At 44.8% G+C, this 18,527-nt stretch overlaps 1 protein-coding gene across 3 annotated transcripts in view; it reads right to left on the bottom strand.

Moving 5' to 3' along the window:
• Window positions 1-2,989: 2,989 nt before the first annotated feature.
• The window catches only part of FN1 (fibronectin 1), a 54,520-nt gene continuing 38,982 nt past the window's right edge, over window positions 2,990-18,527 (bottom strand). For 2 of the 3 annotated variants that reach the window (XM_010583261.1, XM_010583260.1), the window contains 16 exons: window positions 18,173-18,328; window positions 17,263-17,376; window positions 15,279-15,548; window positions 13,204-13,391; window positions 12,025-12,112; window positions 11,659-11,835; window positions 11,439-11,528; window positions 11,044-11,223; window positions 10,407-10,496; window positions 9,081-9,547; window positions 8,416-8,554; window positions 6,801-6,965; window positions 5,431-5,556; window positions 4,719-4,825; window positions 4,285-4,395; window positions 2,990-3,835 (listed from right to left, as the gene is read on the bottom strand). In XM_010583261.1, coding sequence (XP_010581563.1) covers window positions 3,761-3,835; window positions 4,285-4,395; window positions 4,719-4,825; window positions 5,431-5,556; window positions 6,801-6,965; window positions 8,416-8,554; window positions 9,081-9,547; window positions 10,407-10,496; window positions 11,044-11,223; window positions 11,439-11,528; window positions 11,659-11,835; window positions 12,025-12,112; window positions 13,204-13,391; window positions 15,279-15,548; window positions 17,263-17,376; window positions 18,173-18,328 — 2,543 coding nt within the window. In that variant the 3' untranslated portion in view covers window positions 2,990-3,760. The remainder of the gene's footprint in view (window positions 3,836-4,284; window positions 4,396-4,718; window positions 4,826-5,430; window positions 5,557-6,800; window positions 6,966-8,415; window positions 8,555-9,080; window positions 9,548-10,406; window positions 10,497-11,043; window positions 11,224-11,438; window positions 11,529-11,658; window positions 11,836-12,024; window positions 12,113-13,203; window positions 13,392-15,278; window positions 15,549-17,262; window positions 17,377-18,172; window positions 18,329-18,527) is intronic. The other variant, XM_010583262.1, reaches the window with a different exon arrangement.

Below are 18,527 nucleotides of genomic sequence, written 5' to 3' on the forward strand. Positions count from 1 at the left end.
TTGACTACCCTGCCTCACTTGTTGGACTAAAGGCTGGTGAAAAGCTCTGGTCTAGTTCCAGGTGTGGGGTGACCTCACAGGAATGCCCTCCCAGGGTTGCTTGTCACCCCAGCTGCAGTGACAATTTCAGCTAGCCTGAAGCCTTCCCCTTGAAGGGAATTGGCATCGTGTGAAGCTCAGGCACTTGACTGCCTCCTGTTTTGGGCGCAGAGCCATGGGTGTCCTTGTAGGAGGCTGCAGGTCTGGAAGCAAGGGCTCCAGCAGCTGCTGCTGTATGAGGTTGGATCAGGAGCTGCTGTTTCTAAACTGCTGGGAGGTGCCCTAAAAGGGGGATCCAGTCCCTGCTGGTAGTAAGTCCCTGCTGACAGTCAGGCTTAAGAGCTGTGAGCCTTCCCCCAGGGCAGCAGGCCAGATGAGTAATTCTTTGTAAGAAAGGGCTTCCTTGGTCCATAAGGGTTCCTTATGAGGTATGCTGATCTGCTAGTTCAATGAATGACTTCTCCCTTTGATATTTACAATAATTAAAAGTGAACTGTGTAGCTCTGCTTAGTATCTGTTTCCCACAGGAAAGGACGTGTCTCTTCTAACAGGGAGTTAGGTCTGCTCTCTTCAGTTGATGTTTTTTGAAGAGTAGGCTGCTGACAGGCCCTGTTTTGCACCATCACCGTATGGTGCGTTGCCCCTGGCTGGTCTTGTGCTGGCAGAACAGCAGCTCCCAAAAGTGTGGAAGTAAACGGAGAGCAGGGAGGAATCATTCTCAGCCTTTGCAGTCAGTACAGAGGATTTGTTTTCTTTTTTTTTTTTTTTGCTTCAGCCACCAAGGGGCTCCTCCCTGGAGTAGAGAGTCCTGGCTCTGGTTGTTCCTGTGCTCTAACAGAAGCTCTGAGTTGAGTTAGCTGAGAAGACAACCATGTGGAGATGCACCTCCACTTCTCAAACAGCCAAGGTCTTAAATGCCACTGGGCTTGGCATAACTGCAAGTGCTCTGTTTGGGAGCCCAGGGCATCTGAAAGCTCCCTGCTAACAGGGGCAGATGCTCCCTTCATCCCCACCTGGGCAGCTGACCCTGCCTTGAGGGTAACTTGGGTTGAACATTAGTTGATCTTTGTGCTCAGGTGGATCACAGATAATAAATCGAGCCTGCGTTTTGATGTCCAGCGGCTGTTTGGTTGCTGCTTTATGCAGTACGGCCTGGGTGAAGCATGGGAACCTTCAAAAACCTTGGTTCCTTTTGCTGCTGATTGTTTCTAAAAGGAAAGGCTTGTGGTTGATGCTTTGGATCTCACAAGTTTCTACTGCCTCTGTGCTGTGCTCTGCTAGTGGTTTTCAAATGTAACTGAAAATAAAATCTTTAGCTGAATGGCAGAATACCCAGCATTATAGTAGTAAACATTCAACAGAAATTATCAGCAATGTAAACCCTCCTGCTTTAAGGCATGGACAAACCTCTACAGAGAACTTAAGCAAATGCACTGTTTAAATAATTATATCCTATAATGCTTACTGTGGGGAAGGAGGAGTGTTGCTCTTACAAGTGATGTGATGTTAGAGTGAGGAGATAGTCACAGTCCACCTACTGTTCAGCTGGGCAATTCCTTTGTGTCTCTGAAGTGAATTAGTGGCAAAGTGACTAAGTAGGGATCTTTGCAATTGATGGAAACCAGTAGACAACCCTCATGGGGGAAGGACAAATTAATAGAAACCTGGTTTATTAGGCAAGTATTCTGTGTCTATGCCATTTTTAGTTCTCATGTATTTTAGGTACTCGTTTGGCTCTTCAACATTGGTGGGATCTAACTGATTTCTGCTGCAATCGTTTTACCATTTGTAAATGTTTTGGTTGCTCTATAGCTAGCAATCTGTGAAAACAACTGCTATGTGTCTCATGTCAAGAAGCCAAATTCTATTTTCATGCTATGCTTTATTCAATCCAGAGAAAGCCACTGACTTGAGTGATACAGTGCTTTTGTAGCAAGGAGGAATGCAGCCTGAGGAATCATGACAGAACCTTTCATGTTCTGTATTTACAAATGCTGTACAGGTTTTTGCAGCGGTGGCAACGCAAGCTAAAGGGATGTACAGCTAACTTTGTTCATTGTAACCAAGACTGGCTTTGTTTTAAAAAAGGTTTTGAGGAGAATTTCATTTACCTCCCTCCCCACCCCATGAGGTAGGAGCACAGTAGACTTGAAAGCTGTCTTTGCCTGTAACACGCGGACATAGGCCCAGGTGCTATCTGTCCCCCTCCGTTTTGTGAGACTTTCTGCAGGGGTTAAGGGAAGGATTTCTATGACGTTGTTGCAGCAGTGCCTGAGGGCTTGCTCACTAGGACCTAAACAGGCTCAGTTCCAGACTTTATTTGAATTTACCATGTTGCAAATGGAGACGGAATAGCTGTGATAGCCCCTCTTTAGATCGTCACAAGTAAGTTAGTTATCCTCTACTGCAGAGAAGGGTGAACTGTGGTCTTCCCCAGGGGCAAGGCATGGAGCAGGGTCTCAGAGACCCAGCAGCCATTTGGGCTTGTGGGGGAGTCACTGCAGTTAAGCTTTGAACACATCCAACTTCACAGGTGTGGATGGCCTTGCTAATTTTGGCAACTCAAACACTGAAAGCATAGCTGATTCTAGGTATTTAAGCGTCTGGCTGCATTGAGGACCATCTCTTTACCTCAGTTAGTTAATGTCCAAAGCAGGGAGTATTTTCCTTTCCCTCCCCCCTTTCTCTCCTCCACCTATTCCCCACAAAGCAAGTCTCTGCCTCCTGCAGCGTGGCATACATACTCAGAGTGTCTCTGTGCTCTACTGGGGCAGGGGGTGCAGCTGGAAGTCTTTAATTAACAAACTGCTCTACATGTATTCTCTTGAAGGTTTACTTCATGCTTGAGATGTTTGTTCCATCTTGTTTCAAGGCAATGTTACTCCAGCTCAGAATAATAATCTTCATCCTAGATTCCATGGTAGTAAAGAGAATCACTTAAAACTGCATGTCTGGTTTGTAAATCTTTTTATTAAAAGAGTTGTTTTTTCTTTTCCACAGTAGTAAAGCTTTGGCACTTACAGTATAAAAATAATCACTGATCATAATTACACCAAATTCCTCTTCGTCAACTGCATACTAAGTGTCTTCAATACATTTTATTCCCATATAAAAACACTTGAAGGTCAGGGGAACAAAACTGATAAATAACAGTATGAGATATAAAGATACAGCTAGAAAAAATACTAGGATCATTGAGAAAGAATTAGGACTGTGCATATTTTAAATATCACAGTGATTGGATTTACTGTTCCTATCTTATTGCTGGCTGCACGCTTATGTGAAAGCAGAAGTGTTTGGTGGACTTTCCTATTGCTAAACGTCAGTAATGTTGTACTCAAATGTTCTTGGCATAGCATGGGAGCCTTTAATTTCTACACCCTCCTTCCCCCTTAATATTTTGATTCCTCACCAATTTGTGATTTAGCATCTTCTCCCTTTTTTCTTTAAATTTGAAAATACTGACTGGTATTCAACACTTTGAGCAAAAACAAGACAATCACTATCAATCATGAGAAAAGTCTGAAACACTCCAAGAGTGGCGTTTGGAGAAGCTGTGAGTTGAGCTTAAGCTGGGAAAATGGCTCCAGAGCAGGAGGGCCATTCTCAAAAGATGCAGTTTTGCTAGCATCACTCCAGTTTGGATGGTAATCGTGGCACATCATAGGTATTTATACTTTGGTTTGTCTGTTGCCATGGCCGCAAGAAGTCTTGCTGGATGTTACTTTCCCCGTGGATGTTGTGTGTCTGCCTGTACATCTAGGGGCATGAAACACTCAATGGGGCAGTTGACGTTCTGTCAGGAGGGAAGGAAAGCAGTTAGCGCTCTGTCCTGTAAGGACGGACACTTCTGTGGTGTGGTTTGGGCTGAGAATTGTTGCCAGCCCCCGTAGCTGTTCAGCTTTCTCAGCACAAAGCACACAGCTGGTTTACAGCAGCAAGTGAGGACTAGGAAAGTGCTACATGCACTACCGCCTCAGCCAGAGCATGCAGGCACATCCCAGCACGAGAAGTCCCACTGATGTGAGTGTGGTACTGAACACCGTGTGTGGAAGCGTGAGCTCAAGCATATATTCTGTGCTGTGCAGAGTGGTGGTTTGCTGGATCAGTGGCTATCATACACTTCTGACCAAGCAGAAAGCTACACACTGCTCTTATCCCTCGAGCCCTGTACAGACCCCCACATATCTGTGCCATAGACCAGACTCATAGCTAAGGGAGGGCAGAGAAGGAAAGTGTACTCACAGTGTTTGTGGCCTGGTGATATCTCTGTGTAAACTGTGTATAGGTATGGCCAGCAGAGCCTTCAGGGGCCACCTCCACGCTGGGTCTGCGGCAGTTGTCACAACGCCAGCCCTGGAGAAACAGAAGGTGCATGCACCGGTCAGACCCCACTGATGCGGATGGCCAAGGGGCTGCCAGTATCCACACATGTGGGTACAGCTCCACCAACACCAGTGAGGTTGCGCCCATTTTATACCATGCAGGCCCTGACTCCTCAAGTCCCTGCAAGTACTTAAGCTCTCCTACTAATTATTTTTCTTCTTCTATGGGCTTGTTTTGGCCACGCATTAGACACCATCTGACCTGAAACCCAGCAGTCTTAGAACTACTGCACTCTAGCACAGCCCTCCTCTCTTCATTCCCTGTGTTCAGCATGCCAAGTCCCTCCTGCTTACCTGCTGTCCTCCGTAACAAGTACAGGAGCAGATGGCCCCAAAGTACTCCTTCTGCCACTGCTCTCCAACTTGGTACATTTTCCCATCGTCATAACACGTGGTCTCATCTGTGGAGGAACAAGAAGAGCTCAGTTGCACGGCCTGTGCTTGGCTTTAAGCATTCTCAGAGCAGCTTGGCGATCAGAACAGGAGCCTCTGGCCAGTGCACTCTCCCTGTTTGACTGGAGGCTCACTTACTGGCAGGGGGAACATCAGTCATTTTTATAGCTCTCCAGCTTTAAACTCAAACATGAGGGTATTTGCATGACAAGAGCAATGCACTTTAGTCCATAGTGTGAAGCCTAGAGGATCTTCAGGTGACAGGCCCTGCAGAAAAGTCCTTTGTTACTGATTAGGGTAATCTACACCACTCAGTGCAGTGACAGGTGCCTCTTGTGTGGCTCCAGGGCCAAAGGTAGACAGATGCCGAGTGTGCTGTGACCTTAGCTAACAAAAGAGCATTTTCTTCTTTTTAAGCTTGGGAATGTGAGTTTTATGCCTTCAGCTCCTGTGAGAACAGGTTCAATCTGTCACTAATTCAGCCTCCAAAACCTGAATTGGGCACACTGATACTCTGCTTGCCCCCACAGCAGGACCTTAATGGGAATGCCCCCGAGATGCTGAAACTTCCTGAATGGGAGCTCAATGAAATTAACATCAGAAGGAGACTTACGAGGTTCACACTTGAATTCTCCTTTTCCATTTCCAAGGCAGGTGCAGCTCATCACCTGGCCATTCTCCCCCTGCCTGTCCCACTTCTCCCCGATCTTGTAGTTCACACCATTATCGTGGCACCACTCTGGAGAAGGCAGAGGAACAAGAGAAGCAGGAGTTATCCACTACGCTGCAGCAACATAGCAGGAGGAGAACAGTTTGGTGTTGTCTCAGGAACCAAGAGAGAGGCAGGAGAAAGAATCTTTCCAGCTCATGTACGTCCCACAGAGGAAATGGGTTCCTGCTGGAAATGGGTTCAGCTCCTGCAGCTTTTAACTGCTGAGGACTGTTACAGCTCTAGGAAATGGCTAGAGGCTCTTAGGAAAAAAGTAAGTAGGATGTGACAAAGAGTGGGGAGGGGGAGAAGAAGAGAAATGAAAGAGAATTTAATAGACGTGGGGCAGGAAGGGAGAGAAAAATATTTTAAATGCTCTTTTTTGAGCAAATACCCAGTAAAACTGTATCACAGAGACTGAAAAACACAATGGGTAAGCCATGTGTATCAAAGATGAAATATAAATATTAATCCTGTAGAACAAGTGTCTTCCCTGCAGTCACTCCTCTGAGTCTATGCAAATTGCAGAAATACCCTCTTTGCTCAGCTTAATCCACAATTTAAAAGCACAATTTAAATTAGTTGGATATGTGCTGTGTTAAACCACTCAATCACAGACTTTTGTTCCGTTCCCTTATGTGAAGTTTGATACTCTTCCATGTAAACCACAGTCCTGTAAAGAATAAAAGTTAGTGCCCCAGCAGAGGTGTTGCCTGCTTGACAGAGCTTCAAAGAACAGCTAAGAAAATTAGAAAACTGGTTCCACAAGATGCTTTGCAAAGGCTGTCTGCAATGCAGAACAGATGCTGTAATACCCTGAAATCCACACAAGTTCTGTCTGGCCCACTGCAATGATGTGTATAATAGGAGTTGAAGATTCAACCATAATTCAATATTCAGAGCTGTCTTCTTAAATGGCTACTCAGATACTGTCACATAGGCATCTTGCCTATCTCACTTTTACACATTACCTAGACATACCCAGCAAGGGTAGGGAAAATAAAACAAACATTTAACTTTGGTGAAAAAGTCATTATGTATCAATAGAATATTGATTGTTGCTGATGCAGTGAATGGCAATACTAGATAAGCTGCACAGCTCAGAAGCAACCAAAGTTTTCCATCACTTCTCATGATGCAAAACACTGTTTTGGTTTAAAAACTTAAGAGCCTGCATTCATTTGCATCATGTTTGGATGAGATTGGTTCTGTCAAACATGCCATTAGTGCTCAGGGAGCTTGGAGACAGGGATGGTCAAAAGCAAGCTACTCACTAGAAGAATCACATCTGAAATGACCACTGCCAAAGCCTAAACACTGGCACCAGAGTTTAAAGCCTGTTTCAGATAACCGCTCCCATTCCTCGCCAATGGAATAGAAGGAGCCAGTGTAAGTATCAAAGCAGGTGTCGTCAGCTGGCTGGTTTAGTCCTTCAGACACTGGAACAAAAAGAAAAGAAACAGGCATCACACACAGCAATAGCAACTACTGAAAGACAGAATGATTTTCACTGAATACATGCTTTTTAAAATTTTTTCTTACAATATCGTGGCAGTAATGGAGCTACCCCATGGGCATATACTTGATGGTTCTGTCAGCAGTCCAGACGCCCTGTGATTTATTTTCCATTTGCATGTGTCAGAGCAGTTGAATGATAAAAAAAACTGACATGAAAGCCATTTTCATTTTGATTTGCCAAGTTTCAAACAAGTGTGAGTTTTCACATTTGCTGCTGGAAAGCAACAACCTGACTTATCCTATTTTTAAGAGAAACGTGCTGCGAGATGCTGGGGAACAGCAAGAAGTTGGTAGCTGTGTGTGCACTTTTTGGGGGCACTTCAGATTCTAGCTTATGGCAGGGGTATGGGAGAATGAGACCAGACCATGCTGTTGGACAGACTGATTTCCACCTTAGGGGTGTGCCTTGATTGGAAGGTGGGTGTTTTACAACCACCAGTTTGGTGTGTGCTGATCAGGGTCAAGAGTTAATGCCCTCGGTTCAGTCTATGACAGACATAAGGCAATTGGGGTGCTGGAAGGGGAGAAACAGCCTTATTTCCCAGGGAGGTGGGGGCAGTAGGAGGCTGCATGGAAAGGCTTAATGGGTGGCCAAAGTAAACCCTAACTCTTCATTTCCTCTTCTCCCATCCTGTCCTCCTCTTCTTTTTGACCTCAAAACACACACAAGAGGAGATGGAGGGAGAGGAAGAGTTGTGGACCAGACCCTTGTGCTGGTAAAAGCAGAGCCCAGGCCCCACAGGGTGCATGTGGGCTCTGGGCTTTCCAGCTGTGGCAAGTGCTGTCTTGGACCACAAGTGCTTGTGGCTGGTCACGTGGCTTGTAAGTGCTGCCTGTTTGTGCTTAATCAGCATCTCTGCAGGCAGCCTGCCCTGCTGCCAGACCTTTAGGATGATCTAGCAGTGCTGCTGGATAACCAACACAGAAGCAGTGGCAAATGACTGACAGAGCAGTTAAGCTGGCCACCAGCACCTTCCCTTAAGTATGATGTGTTATTGTGACAGGAGATCTTTGCTGCTGGGCAGGAATCTGCAACACCACTGTCATCCCAGACATTCTTTGAGAGCAGTATATACCAGATCTCTTGCTCTCTTGGGCACTGACCCTAGACAAGCGTATGCAGTCTCAAAGCACGTTCTTCGTGATTAGACAACAGAACAGCTCCAGTCACACCATCAGCATGTCTGTTATCCAAAACCAGTGGACTTCACAAATCACTTGTCCCAGTGCCCTGCTGTGAACTCTCCTTGTCAGGAGAGGTTTCCTTTCTGAACTATTCTCAAGCCTGGGCACCACGTAGGTTGCCTTGACTAAGCGAGATGAGTCAGGGACAGCACAGGTTCACCTAGACTCCATAAAGCTTTTACTTACCAGCATTGCCAACTGTGACTACCTCCTCCAGCACCTTTTGTCTTCGGTGATCTTTCAGGGCTTCCACTATGATGTTGTAGGTGGCCCCTCTTGTAAGACCAGTGAGCGTAGCACTGGAGGAAGTGCCAGGAACCCTGAACTGCAACAAAAGGCAATGCCAAGTCACTGGAAAGGGAAGAGTGATAGACTGACTTCTATGCTCTACACCTTGATGGAGCCAGCCCATTCCCCTTAGACATGCTGAGAACTTCAAACAATACCAAGTTAAACTTGACTACTCTGGACTATGGTTCATGAAGGATATATTATTACTGCCATTTCAGAGAAACAAGGGAGACAAAAGGAGAGGAGCTAAGGGAGTCTTTTGACTTGGAGAAGCAGCACCTCAAGTCTTTGAAACTCCCAATCGTCTCCCTGACTGCCCCCTTCCCTGGTAAAATGTTGATACTGACAGCATGTCAAGGGCTTTCTGTTTTAGCAATTTTATCCTGTAGCCTTCTCCATGAAGGAAAAGAGGGAGGCATTTATCCTGCTCTCAGCTACATGTTAGTATGACTTTAAGCCAACTCCAACTGTCACTCCCTTAACACAGTAAAGACTCCCAAGAGACATCTGCTGCCACAGGTGAGGCTAACACCATTCCTCTGCTAACACCGTTCAGTTACCTGCAGAGTATCTTCATCCTGGCTGACTGGCTGACATGAGATGATGTATTCAGAGCTTTCCAGCAACGGCCTCCAAGAGATGGTTGTTTGAGAAAGAGCTTCTTGACCTGTGCTGTCGTTGCGCCTGGGCCCACGGGAGTGAGGGTATGAAGGTTCGACTATGATAGGCACTTGGTACCCAGGGATTTCAATTGCTTCATCTACATTCGGTGGTTGCCGCCTCGACCCTGGCCTAAGGGGAGTTGCTGTAGTGGGTACAGGCCGTCTATAGCCATGCTCCTCAAAGAAGACTTGTTGACCCTGGTGTCCTATTGTCTGCGGGTGCCCAGAGGTGCCTGGAAGTTGGATACCGTTTCCATTGTCATACCTATTGTTTGTGAGGTAAGGGGTCCCCTCATCAATGGAAGGTACGTCGAGAATGTCGGGTTGGTTGGGGTGCGGTCTGGTAATCAACGTGGGAAGCTCATCTAGCCAAAGAAAGGTTAGAAGCCATAAAGCAAAGCGTGGCAAATTAACAATGGTATATTAAACAGCTAGAGTGGATGCTGTACACCGCTCCAAGCATCAAAGATTAGCAATCATCCCAAGATGCAACACACTTTTTACGACCTCGTGATTGCAGAGGTAAATTCTCTCTCTATATATATTTATATACTATATAAATATATGTATATCTTTCATACATAGGCGTAAGAAGTGTGTTGGTATGAAAATTTCATACAGCTGAGCAGAAGTTTTGAACACTGCAACCCAAAGAAGCCACCACTACTCAAATTGAGAAGAAATTATTACAAGAGATATTCACAGGTATCAGTTTAAGAAAAATCACTGGTGTGCAGTAAGAAACTAGCTCCTTGATCACATTTGGATATACAGCTGATATTTTGCTTGCTACAGGTATCTCAATGTCACACTGTGGAGTGTGTAAAGTAAGAGAAATTCAATGGGCAACAAATGAATAGATTCCACCTTTAATGCCATCATGTGCTAGACGGAAATGTGAATGTTAACCCTAATTTAATTATCAATTAGGTACCCAGGCAAGAATCAAGCACCAAGCATGTTGTTCTGTTCTTAGCGTTCAAACACAGCTATATGTGATTAATGTAACTTCAGAATCTTACCTACTGCATCCTAGAAAGGAAAACCTCCTTACAAAGCCTATTTGACTCATAAAAAAGGTGTGGCTGAGTGGTATGAACAGGATATTTTAAATAACAGGATATTTTGAATAAAATAATAAATTATTTCAGTCCTGAGATTGTATTCTTCAAGTGGAAGACATAATCTCCTATTGTCACACAACAATCCAGAGCTTTGTTTTACCTGTCCTTTTTCTGCCAATCAGGGGTTCACTCTTTTGATTGTTCTTCACAGCAATGATGTAGATGATGTATTCAGTTCCCGGTTCCAAACCTAAGGAGGGAGGAAGGACATAAAGCTATCGTAAGCTTAAGAGCTGCTTTTCTTTTATGATTATGTGTGGGATCTAAGGCAGAATGAGAGGCGGCTATGGCGATAGTATGGGTATGTGCATTTTGGATCTGAGGTTTTCAGGACAGTACAAAGAGTCCAGCCTCCTGCTCCTCAAAGTGAGTTTGAAATCTGACCATGGCAGCTGGGATCATGGACACTGCAAGCACGAAACATAACGAATCTTCAAAATGTGTGACTGATGAGGTGCCAGAGTCATCAGCTTTTTTCCTTGAATGGATGACAGTTGTGGTGGCAGTGGAAACAAACATCTATGGATTGTTCAAATCTGATGGTTGATCGGATTAGCGAAGTGTATTGTGTTTGTAGGACAGGTGTGCTTATAAAACTGCTGTCTGTCATTAAAGGAACAAAATTTTTTCTTTCTCTTAGCTGACCATCAACACAATTTACAATTAGGCCTTCCCCCTCTCTCTTCAAATTTAAGTGTTTCAGGTGAAGAGCTCCCCAACAAAACAGAGACAGGTACCAGTAATAGTAGCCTCGGTGGTGCTGGGCCGAGGGCGAGGCAGAACCTCCTTGGCTGGTGAGCCAGGTTTCTCATATCTGATGATGTAGCCTGTGATCTTGGCTCGTGGAGGCTGCCAGGTAGCCAGGAGGGAGTTGCTTGTGGTTGTAAGGAAGCGCAGGTTAGAAGGAGCATCGATAGCTAGGTGAAAACAAAAAGAAACAAGTCAAATGCAGTAAAGGCAAGCATATTCTTTACCTGAACTGCATCATCTGACACCCTTCTCAAACTCAGTAGTAAACCATATTGCTGCAAGTCATAGTAAGTATTATACGTGATCAGATATAGACAACTTCTGCCTGACCATATGTAATTACTGTGTTAGCATGAGCAGAAAAATCAGACAAGATCATTACCAGTGGAGGCATCAATCACTACTGGGGAACTGCGTGCATTCTCATTCAGAGTGTAAAGGTAGATCTTGTAGTCATTGCCAGGTTGCAAGCCTAAAATGAAGTTGAAACATAAGTGTTAGCTAATTGAGGAAGCCATCTAAAAAGGGCATCGGAATGTCTTTTAGTGTACCTTCTGATATGACCCTGGAAGCTCCTGCACCTACAGAAGCACCTCACTTACCAGTGATAGTGTAAGTCCTAACATCAGGGCTGATAGTCCTTTGAATGGGGTTCTGGCCACTCGCTGGGATGGCATCAATTTGGAAGCCAGTGATGGTCTCAGTCTTGGTTCTCCAGGTAATGGTGATGGTTGTCTCGGTGGCATCTGTCACGCGGGCCCTGCGAGGGGGACTAACATCTGCACCAGAAGGAAAAGGTCTCCTGTCAGTACTGTAGGGATTGTGAATCTCACCAGCTAAGCATTTGTGAAGGCCTTTGATGGAGCTTTGTATAGATCATAGCTTTTGAGACAGAGTAAGAGCTCTGCCTCTGGGTCTCTGCATCCATCACAAAACTAATTGGTCATTTGTGGAGGATCACTACTTACTTTCAAGAGTGGTGACCACCCCCTGGGCTGGTCGGCTGGTCAGAGAGTCCTTCAGGGCATACACGCTCACTTCATACTTGGTTGCTACCTAGAATGGACAAAGTTATACCATGTTATGAGAAGGACCTGGCACAGTGGGAAATACTCCTGCCCTCGTTCAGTGTTTGGTAGAGCCACATTTCTTGGGTCATCAGTTACTGAAGTAACTTACTGAAACCTTAAAATAACTCAAATCAGTAAAGGACTGACATGTTAATTCTAACTATTTCCAGCTGTAATAAGAGTAGACATGGACCCTGATAATACTAGTAGTGCACATGTGCACACCCAGGAGCAGAGGAAATCCTGGAAGAAGCTTATTTGTCATCCCTCATTTTGGAATCTGTGCTTCAAAGCTGAATCTTCAGAAAAAACTAATTTACGTTCTGTTTTTCCTGGGGTGAATGGATGCCATTTGCTATGATAAAGTGCTCTTTCTGTGAAGAAAAGAGAATGGTGGAAGTTACAGCATGATCTTTTGTCCTTGACTGCATCAGACCAGGAGTCCACTTAGATTAGAATGTTTTTCAAGGCTCATTTTTGAAAATGATTCATAAAACTCCTTAAAAACAGATCAGTACCTTTTTAAGATAGCAGAAACCATAAAAGCAGTGATTTTCAGCCCTTTCCAGTTCAGAAACTCCTGAAATGTTTCCAGTGGAGAAGACGGCTATATAGCAAATTTAAGCCTACTCACAAAAGACTTGCATTTTTTACTTACATTTCGCAAATGTCTTAAAAATAGGCAATAGACTGCCAGAGCTCCCACATCACAGCTTGAAAACCTCTGCATTAGGTCACTTTATCTGACCACTTTTGTAAAGATGTGTAAAAGCATTTTACTGGGTTCCTGTTGATTGTGAACATGATAATTTGCATTTGATTAAGTCATCCAGTCTCTCTGTGCTAAATGAGGAAGGGGAAAGAGTGCAGATTCAGCAGGCCAATTCCTTGCCTCTTAAAAACTATGGTAATGAGTAGTTACAGCTGATGGCTAGTCAGACTTCAGAGTCAGACCCTTAGGAGCTGTAATGATCTACTCCAGCTGAGGTTCCTGACCCAGGAATTTGAAATCACTTCAAGATCTCCTAACATCTCCTTCCCACAACACAGTCTGCATTACATAAAGAAAAGAGTTACCATTAATCCAGACACAACAGCAGATGTACTGTCTGGAGAAAGGTTGATTTCTTTCATAGGTCCAGTCTTTTCTTTGGGGTTCACTCTGACTCTGTAGCCAGTGAGGCGAACATTTGGTGCATTCCAGTTGACGGTAAGGCTGGTGGGAGTTACCTGAGTAAACTTCAGGTTTGTTGGTGGTGGAATTGCTGCAAAAATCCGGATTGGCACATGGTTAGTTTAAAGAAGACAATCTTGGATAAAACAATATTTTCTCCTGAACACGAGACATGTTTAGGCCTGAAATATGTGGGCAGGAAAGTGGTGTGCCTTCTGCAAACACAGGCATAAAGCACCATGGAAGGGGACAATGCATTCAGGAGATTCTCAAATCTACAGGAGCACTTTTCAGCAGAAATAAGGAGATCTCGATGCTTCAACCCTCATGTTAAGTGAGTAACAACACTTGCTGTGACATAAGGTGAAGGCTTCGGGAAGTGCTTAAATCTGTAGTAGCCCAGCCTGTTTTAATTCTTCTGCCTGTCTCTGCTTTTCATCACACAGCTAATAGTTTAGTCCTGCTTCACTTGCCTATCTCTGTTCATTTCTAAAATATGATGGATAATTTACAAAAGTAAGTAGGAAGCAGGCTCAGGAATTGCAAAGAGGATATAAAAATACTGCAAATGCAGAGGGGAAGCATTTTACAGCCACTTACGCAAGTGTAAATTACTACACAGAGAGCAAGGCAATGGAAAAGCAGAGCTGTGGTGGCCATAAGGCTCATCACGCAAAGGTCTGTTCATGAGCTAACACATCTGATTATCTTCAAAAATAAATGTTTGCATAAAAAAGGACCATCCATTGAAACATTTTCTTGCCTTACTGTTAGTAATCCTTGGGCTGTAAACAGGGGAAAAATATACCTTTACCGTAGTGCCTATTAGCATGTTTCTGTGAAGTATTCTGATTTTATAGAGTGGAAATACAAGAAAATTTTCCCTTGTTGCTTTGCTCAGAGCTCAAGCTAAAGCCCATGAGAGTCAGTGGAAAGTCTTGAATGACTTCAAATATGCTTTTGAACAGCCCACAAAGGGTAAACCACAGAGAGAGGGTTTTAAAAATTACTATATTTGCATTCCTGAGAGGTAGTCAGCCAGCTGTTTCAATCATTACAGCACCTTGGTTCTGTTTAGTATAGCAATCTGTACACTAGGAACCACTGTCTTCATTACACCCCTGGAATTATAGTGCCAACTTTTCATCTACAAATGAATGCGGAACCTTTATTACAAAGGTGCTACCTTTGTAATAAAGATGTTTGGTAATGCTGGAAGCTTTGCAATGGATTCTATATTGCTGGAAGTAATTTTATCTCAAGCAATTAGCTTCCTTGTCCTTTTTCACAAAGGTATTTTAAATGTATTCTACATGGAGTTGGATCAGACTGGCACATAGGGGACTCCCCCAAATGGAGCATGTCCTCTTCTTGTGGAGGTGATGTGAGCACAGGGTGTGGGCATGCACATCGGCTGTGGTCCTTAGGGCAGTGCCAGTGAAGGATCTGGAGGCTCTGTGAGACCTGAAGGTTAAGCAACCTCCTAGCCCTTCATGCTGATCTTTTGCTCCATCCAACAGCAAGGACCCTGGGGGATGAAAGCTGCCCTAATCTCTCTGTTGCTGGTAACTGCCTCTGCTTGCAGGTGCCCCATATCCTAAACACAAGACAAGAGCGTTGTGAGAGGGTGGTTCACCATGAATTAGGCCCCATGACTAGGGACTGGACGTTACTGACCCACTTGAGGACTGAGAGAAGGCTATAAGGTAACATCCCTCTGTTCTCTAGAATCTGCTCCTTCAATCCTGCTGACCTTTCCTGCATTCCCTGCCTTCCCTAATGTGTATGTAGGCTGACTCTGCTGACAGCCAGCTCTCCAGCACCAAGTAAGCCATCTCTCAAGAGCAATCATATCCCCTTGGCTGCCCCTGGGGCTTCCCCAGCACGGAGCACCAGTTGCACATGGAAGCACGCTTTACCCAACAGGGCAGAAGCCACTGCTGCCATGACCTGCTGGGTGGTGTAGTTAGAGGTGTACCTGTGGACTGGGTCCCAGTGAGGGGCAGGCTCTCCATGTCATCGTATATGGCAACGATATTGATAGTGTACTCAGAACCTGGCCTGAGGCCATGCAGCTCAGCAGTGTCTTCTTCGCCACCTGGGGCCGGCAATAGCTCATGGATTCCATCCTCAGGGCTTGAGTAGGTCACCCTGTACCTGGTGACTTGCCCCTGCGGGCTTTCCCAAGCAATTTTGATGGAATCAACATCCACCTCAGTGAATGTTAGTCCTTTAGGGCGGTCAATGTCTGTTAGGCAAATTAACGGTAAGAGGTTATGTGATAAAAAGCAGGTTGTGGGTGAGGAAAATAAAAAGCATTTCTATTACATGCAAAGCAGTTTTCAGTTTTGCGCAGGAAAGGGGGTACTTGATTCTCCTCTTGTGCTGCACCTTGCACACGTGCTTACACCCATGCAGGGTAAGGCTGAGAGTTTGCGGGTGCCAGACAGGAGGAAGGCAATCTTGGCCTTGTTGAAACCAAAAGGACTTGCATTGCAACCTTCAAAGCAGGCAGGACACCAATCCTTACCTACATTTGAGTCCCCTTGGCACTGAAACCCCTTTTACACAACTCTAGCAGCATTAAACTACCTTAAAGTGGTCAAGAGAAAAAAGAAATGGGAATTTTAAGACCCATTTCTACTATCAGAACCAGTAACTGGTTGCTAGTGCTAAAGGCAGCCAGACAACCCACCTGACTCGGTAAGTTTGGATTCATGCTACATTTGCTTTTCACTATTATAAGGTGCTGTGCAAAGTGCCAGTCCAAGGAGAATCAGTCCCACTACTTTCTTTCATAAATTAATATCCAATTAACACACTAAATCAAGAAAGCAAATTACTCAGTATATTATATTTTAAAATCAGTTAGAAACAAACTTTTCAGCTTTGTATTGAGCGCACAGGGAATGTCCACAGGTGCAACTGGGTGAGATGCACACTTCCTAATTAGACCAATTCATCGGATCTTCCTAGCAAGGTGGGAGCTCACTGCTAGACAGCAAGGTAAGTGAGCCTTGCTCCACAGAAGTCTAGTGTGGCTACCACAGAGCTATACCCATTTGTAAATGGGAGGATCTGCCATATCATTTTTATATGGGATCCAAATTATGCTTTTCTATAAGACTTCAACTTTTTCATTTGCTATGTTATATTAGTCCTGAATTTTCTACATTTTCTAGTTGGCAAAGGTGATTTTTGTCCAGGAATTTGTTGGCTTGAAATCGATGTGGACTCTCTTCCCACCTCTGCAAAGCTTCAGAGAAGCTCCTGTTGCCTTTAGGACAATTCTGTAAGTATATGGGGCTGAGCTGTGGTTTTGAATACAAGCCTGAGCAAGGGCATAACATGCATGCAAATCCCTACCCCAGAGGTGTCCCTGAAAAAAGCACTTTACATCAGATATCCCTTTGAGTTACATGTTCCCTCTTGCCTCCTCTTTGTGTCCAGAGCAGTACTGCTGTTTTGTACAGGCAGATAGAGAAATTAGAGGGCTGAGCTGTCCTTTCTTTTGCAGCGCTTCATCCCAAGTTCTTGATCTAACTCATGTGGCTTCCTTTACTCCCTTACACAGGCCAAGTGCTCCCAAGCCCAGTCCAGTCCCTTAACAGTAATCACCTTTGCCACCTAGCTCCAGAAAGATCTTTGCACATTTTTTCCACCGATTGGCCAACGGCAAACAAAACCCCAAAAGACTTACAGGCTTTAGTGAAAGAAAATCAGAAGTGCAGCATTTTGAGGGGGTGGGGAATTGCATTTTGCCAGTGTTTGAGGGAGAGGGACTGCATTTTTGCCAGCATCTGCAATTTGGGTGCATGGTACTTATCACAGGGCAGACCACCTTGCATTCTCCTGGAGGCTAGGCACCTGCCACTTGCTGTCACTGGGCATATGATACGGCATGGTAGATTCAGACATCAACAGATAACATTTGCTTTGTGACCGTGAAGTGAAATACGTACTGGTGACAGCTGTCTCAACCAAGGGGAGGCTCTCTCCATTCTGATTCTGAGCGTAGACACTGACCATATACTCAACTGTGGGCTGCAGGCCTTCAATAGTGACTTGTGTTTGATCTGGCAGGAAAGAAAAACATTAGTCCATCTGCAGCTTTGTGCAGCTGCAGAGAGCTGTCCTTGATTGAAGGGCCCGTATGAACCATACCATGAATAAACGTCATTAAAACGAGACGGGATTGACAGATCAAGTTTGCCTTTTGCTTGCACTATGCTTCTCTGGCAGTGCACGACAAGGCATCTGCAATTTTTACCTGCTCAAAGGCCCCACAGCCAAAAGGGCAGGTTAGCACAGTAGAAAAAATAAAGCAAAAGACCAGCTTTCATCATTTTCTGGGGTAAGACTGACCATTAACCCAACTGCATTACAAGCATCCCCGAGTGCTAATCTCTGCAAATACCACAAAACACACTGTGTTGCTGAGAGCAACCTGAGAGCTGATGAGGCAGGCTCTATGGTAACGAGGTCAAGCCTGTAGTGTATATGACTGAGTCCATGCTATGACCAAGGGTCACATTATGTGACCTTCAAAGGATTTCAGAGGAAGACTTCCTGGATGCTAGAAAATCCAATGGCATTTCTTTGAAATCCAGGTGCCTTTCAGAGACACTGAGGTTGCCAAGAACAAACCTTTGCAGCACAGTGGTATCAAAGATATGTGAAGCTTTTGGGGCAAAAATGTGCCCTAGCTTCTCCTGGGTAAGACCCAACCGATGTCAGCAGGACAGCAAAAAAAAAGGTACAAGCAGGAGAAAGTTTGGCTTCAAGCATATGCCTAGCGCCTGATAGTGTTGATTCTAGCGGTCATGTCTTGTATTGTTTACAGATCTGATGAAGGATGTTGTGTACTCTTACCTGCAGGGACATTTTTAGTTTTTGTGGGCCCATGTCCTTTCTTGGGGACAGCTGTCACCCGATACCCTGTGACGGGGGATGTTGAAGGGAGCCATCTGATGCTGATACTGTTGTCCTGGACGTCAGTAACTTGCATCTGGGATGGTGTGTCTATTTCTGGGCAACAAAAGCAGGTTTTTTTGAGTATGTTGGTACAGGAAACCCCCCCTCCACTGTTGCCTCCTAGCTGAATTTTATTCTGCTCTTTCTTTTCTAGGCTGTGCTTTTTAGAACAGAAAACACATGTTGTATTTATTTGTCCCTCATGCTAGCCCAGAGCAAAAAATCCTTAACTATGATGTGGGGGTGACTGACC

The sequence above is a fragment of the Haliaeetus leucocephalus genome, unplaced genomic scaffold, assembly GCF_000737465.1.
Source record: "Haliaeetus leucocephalus isolate CR32 unplaced genomic scaffold, Haliaeetus_leucocephalus-4.0 Scaffold880, whole genome shotgun sequence".
Classification (NCBI taxonomy): domain Eukaryota; kingdom Metazoa; phylum Chordata; class Aves; order Accipitriformes; family Accipitridae; genus Haliaeetus; species Haliaeetus leucocephalus.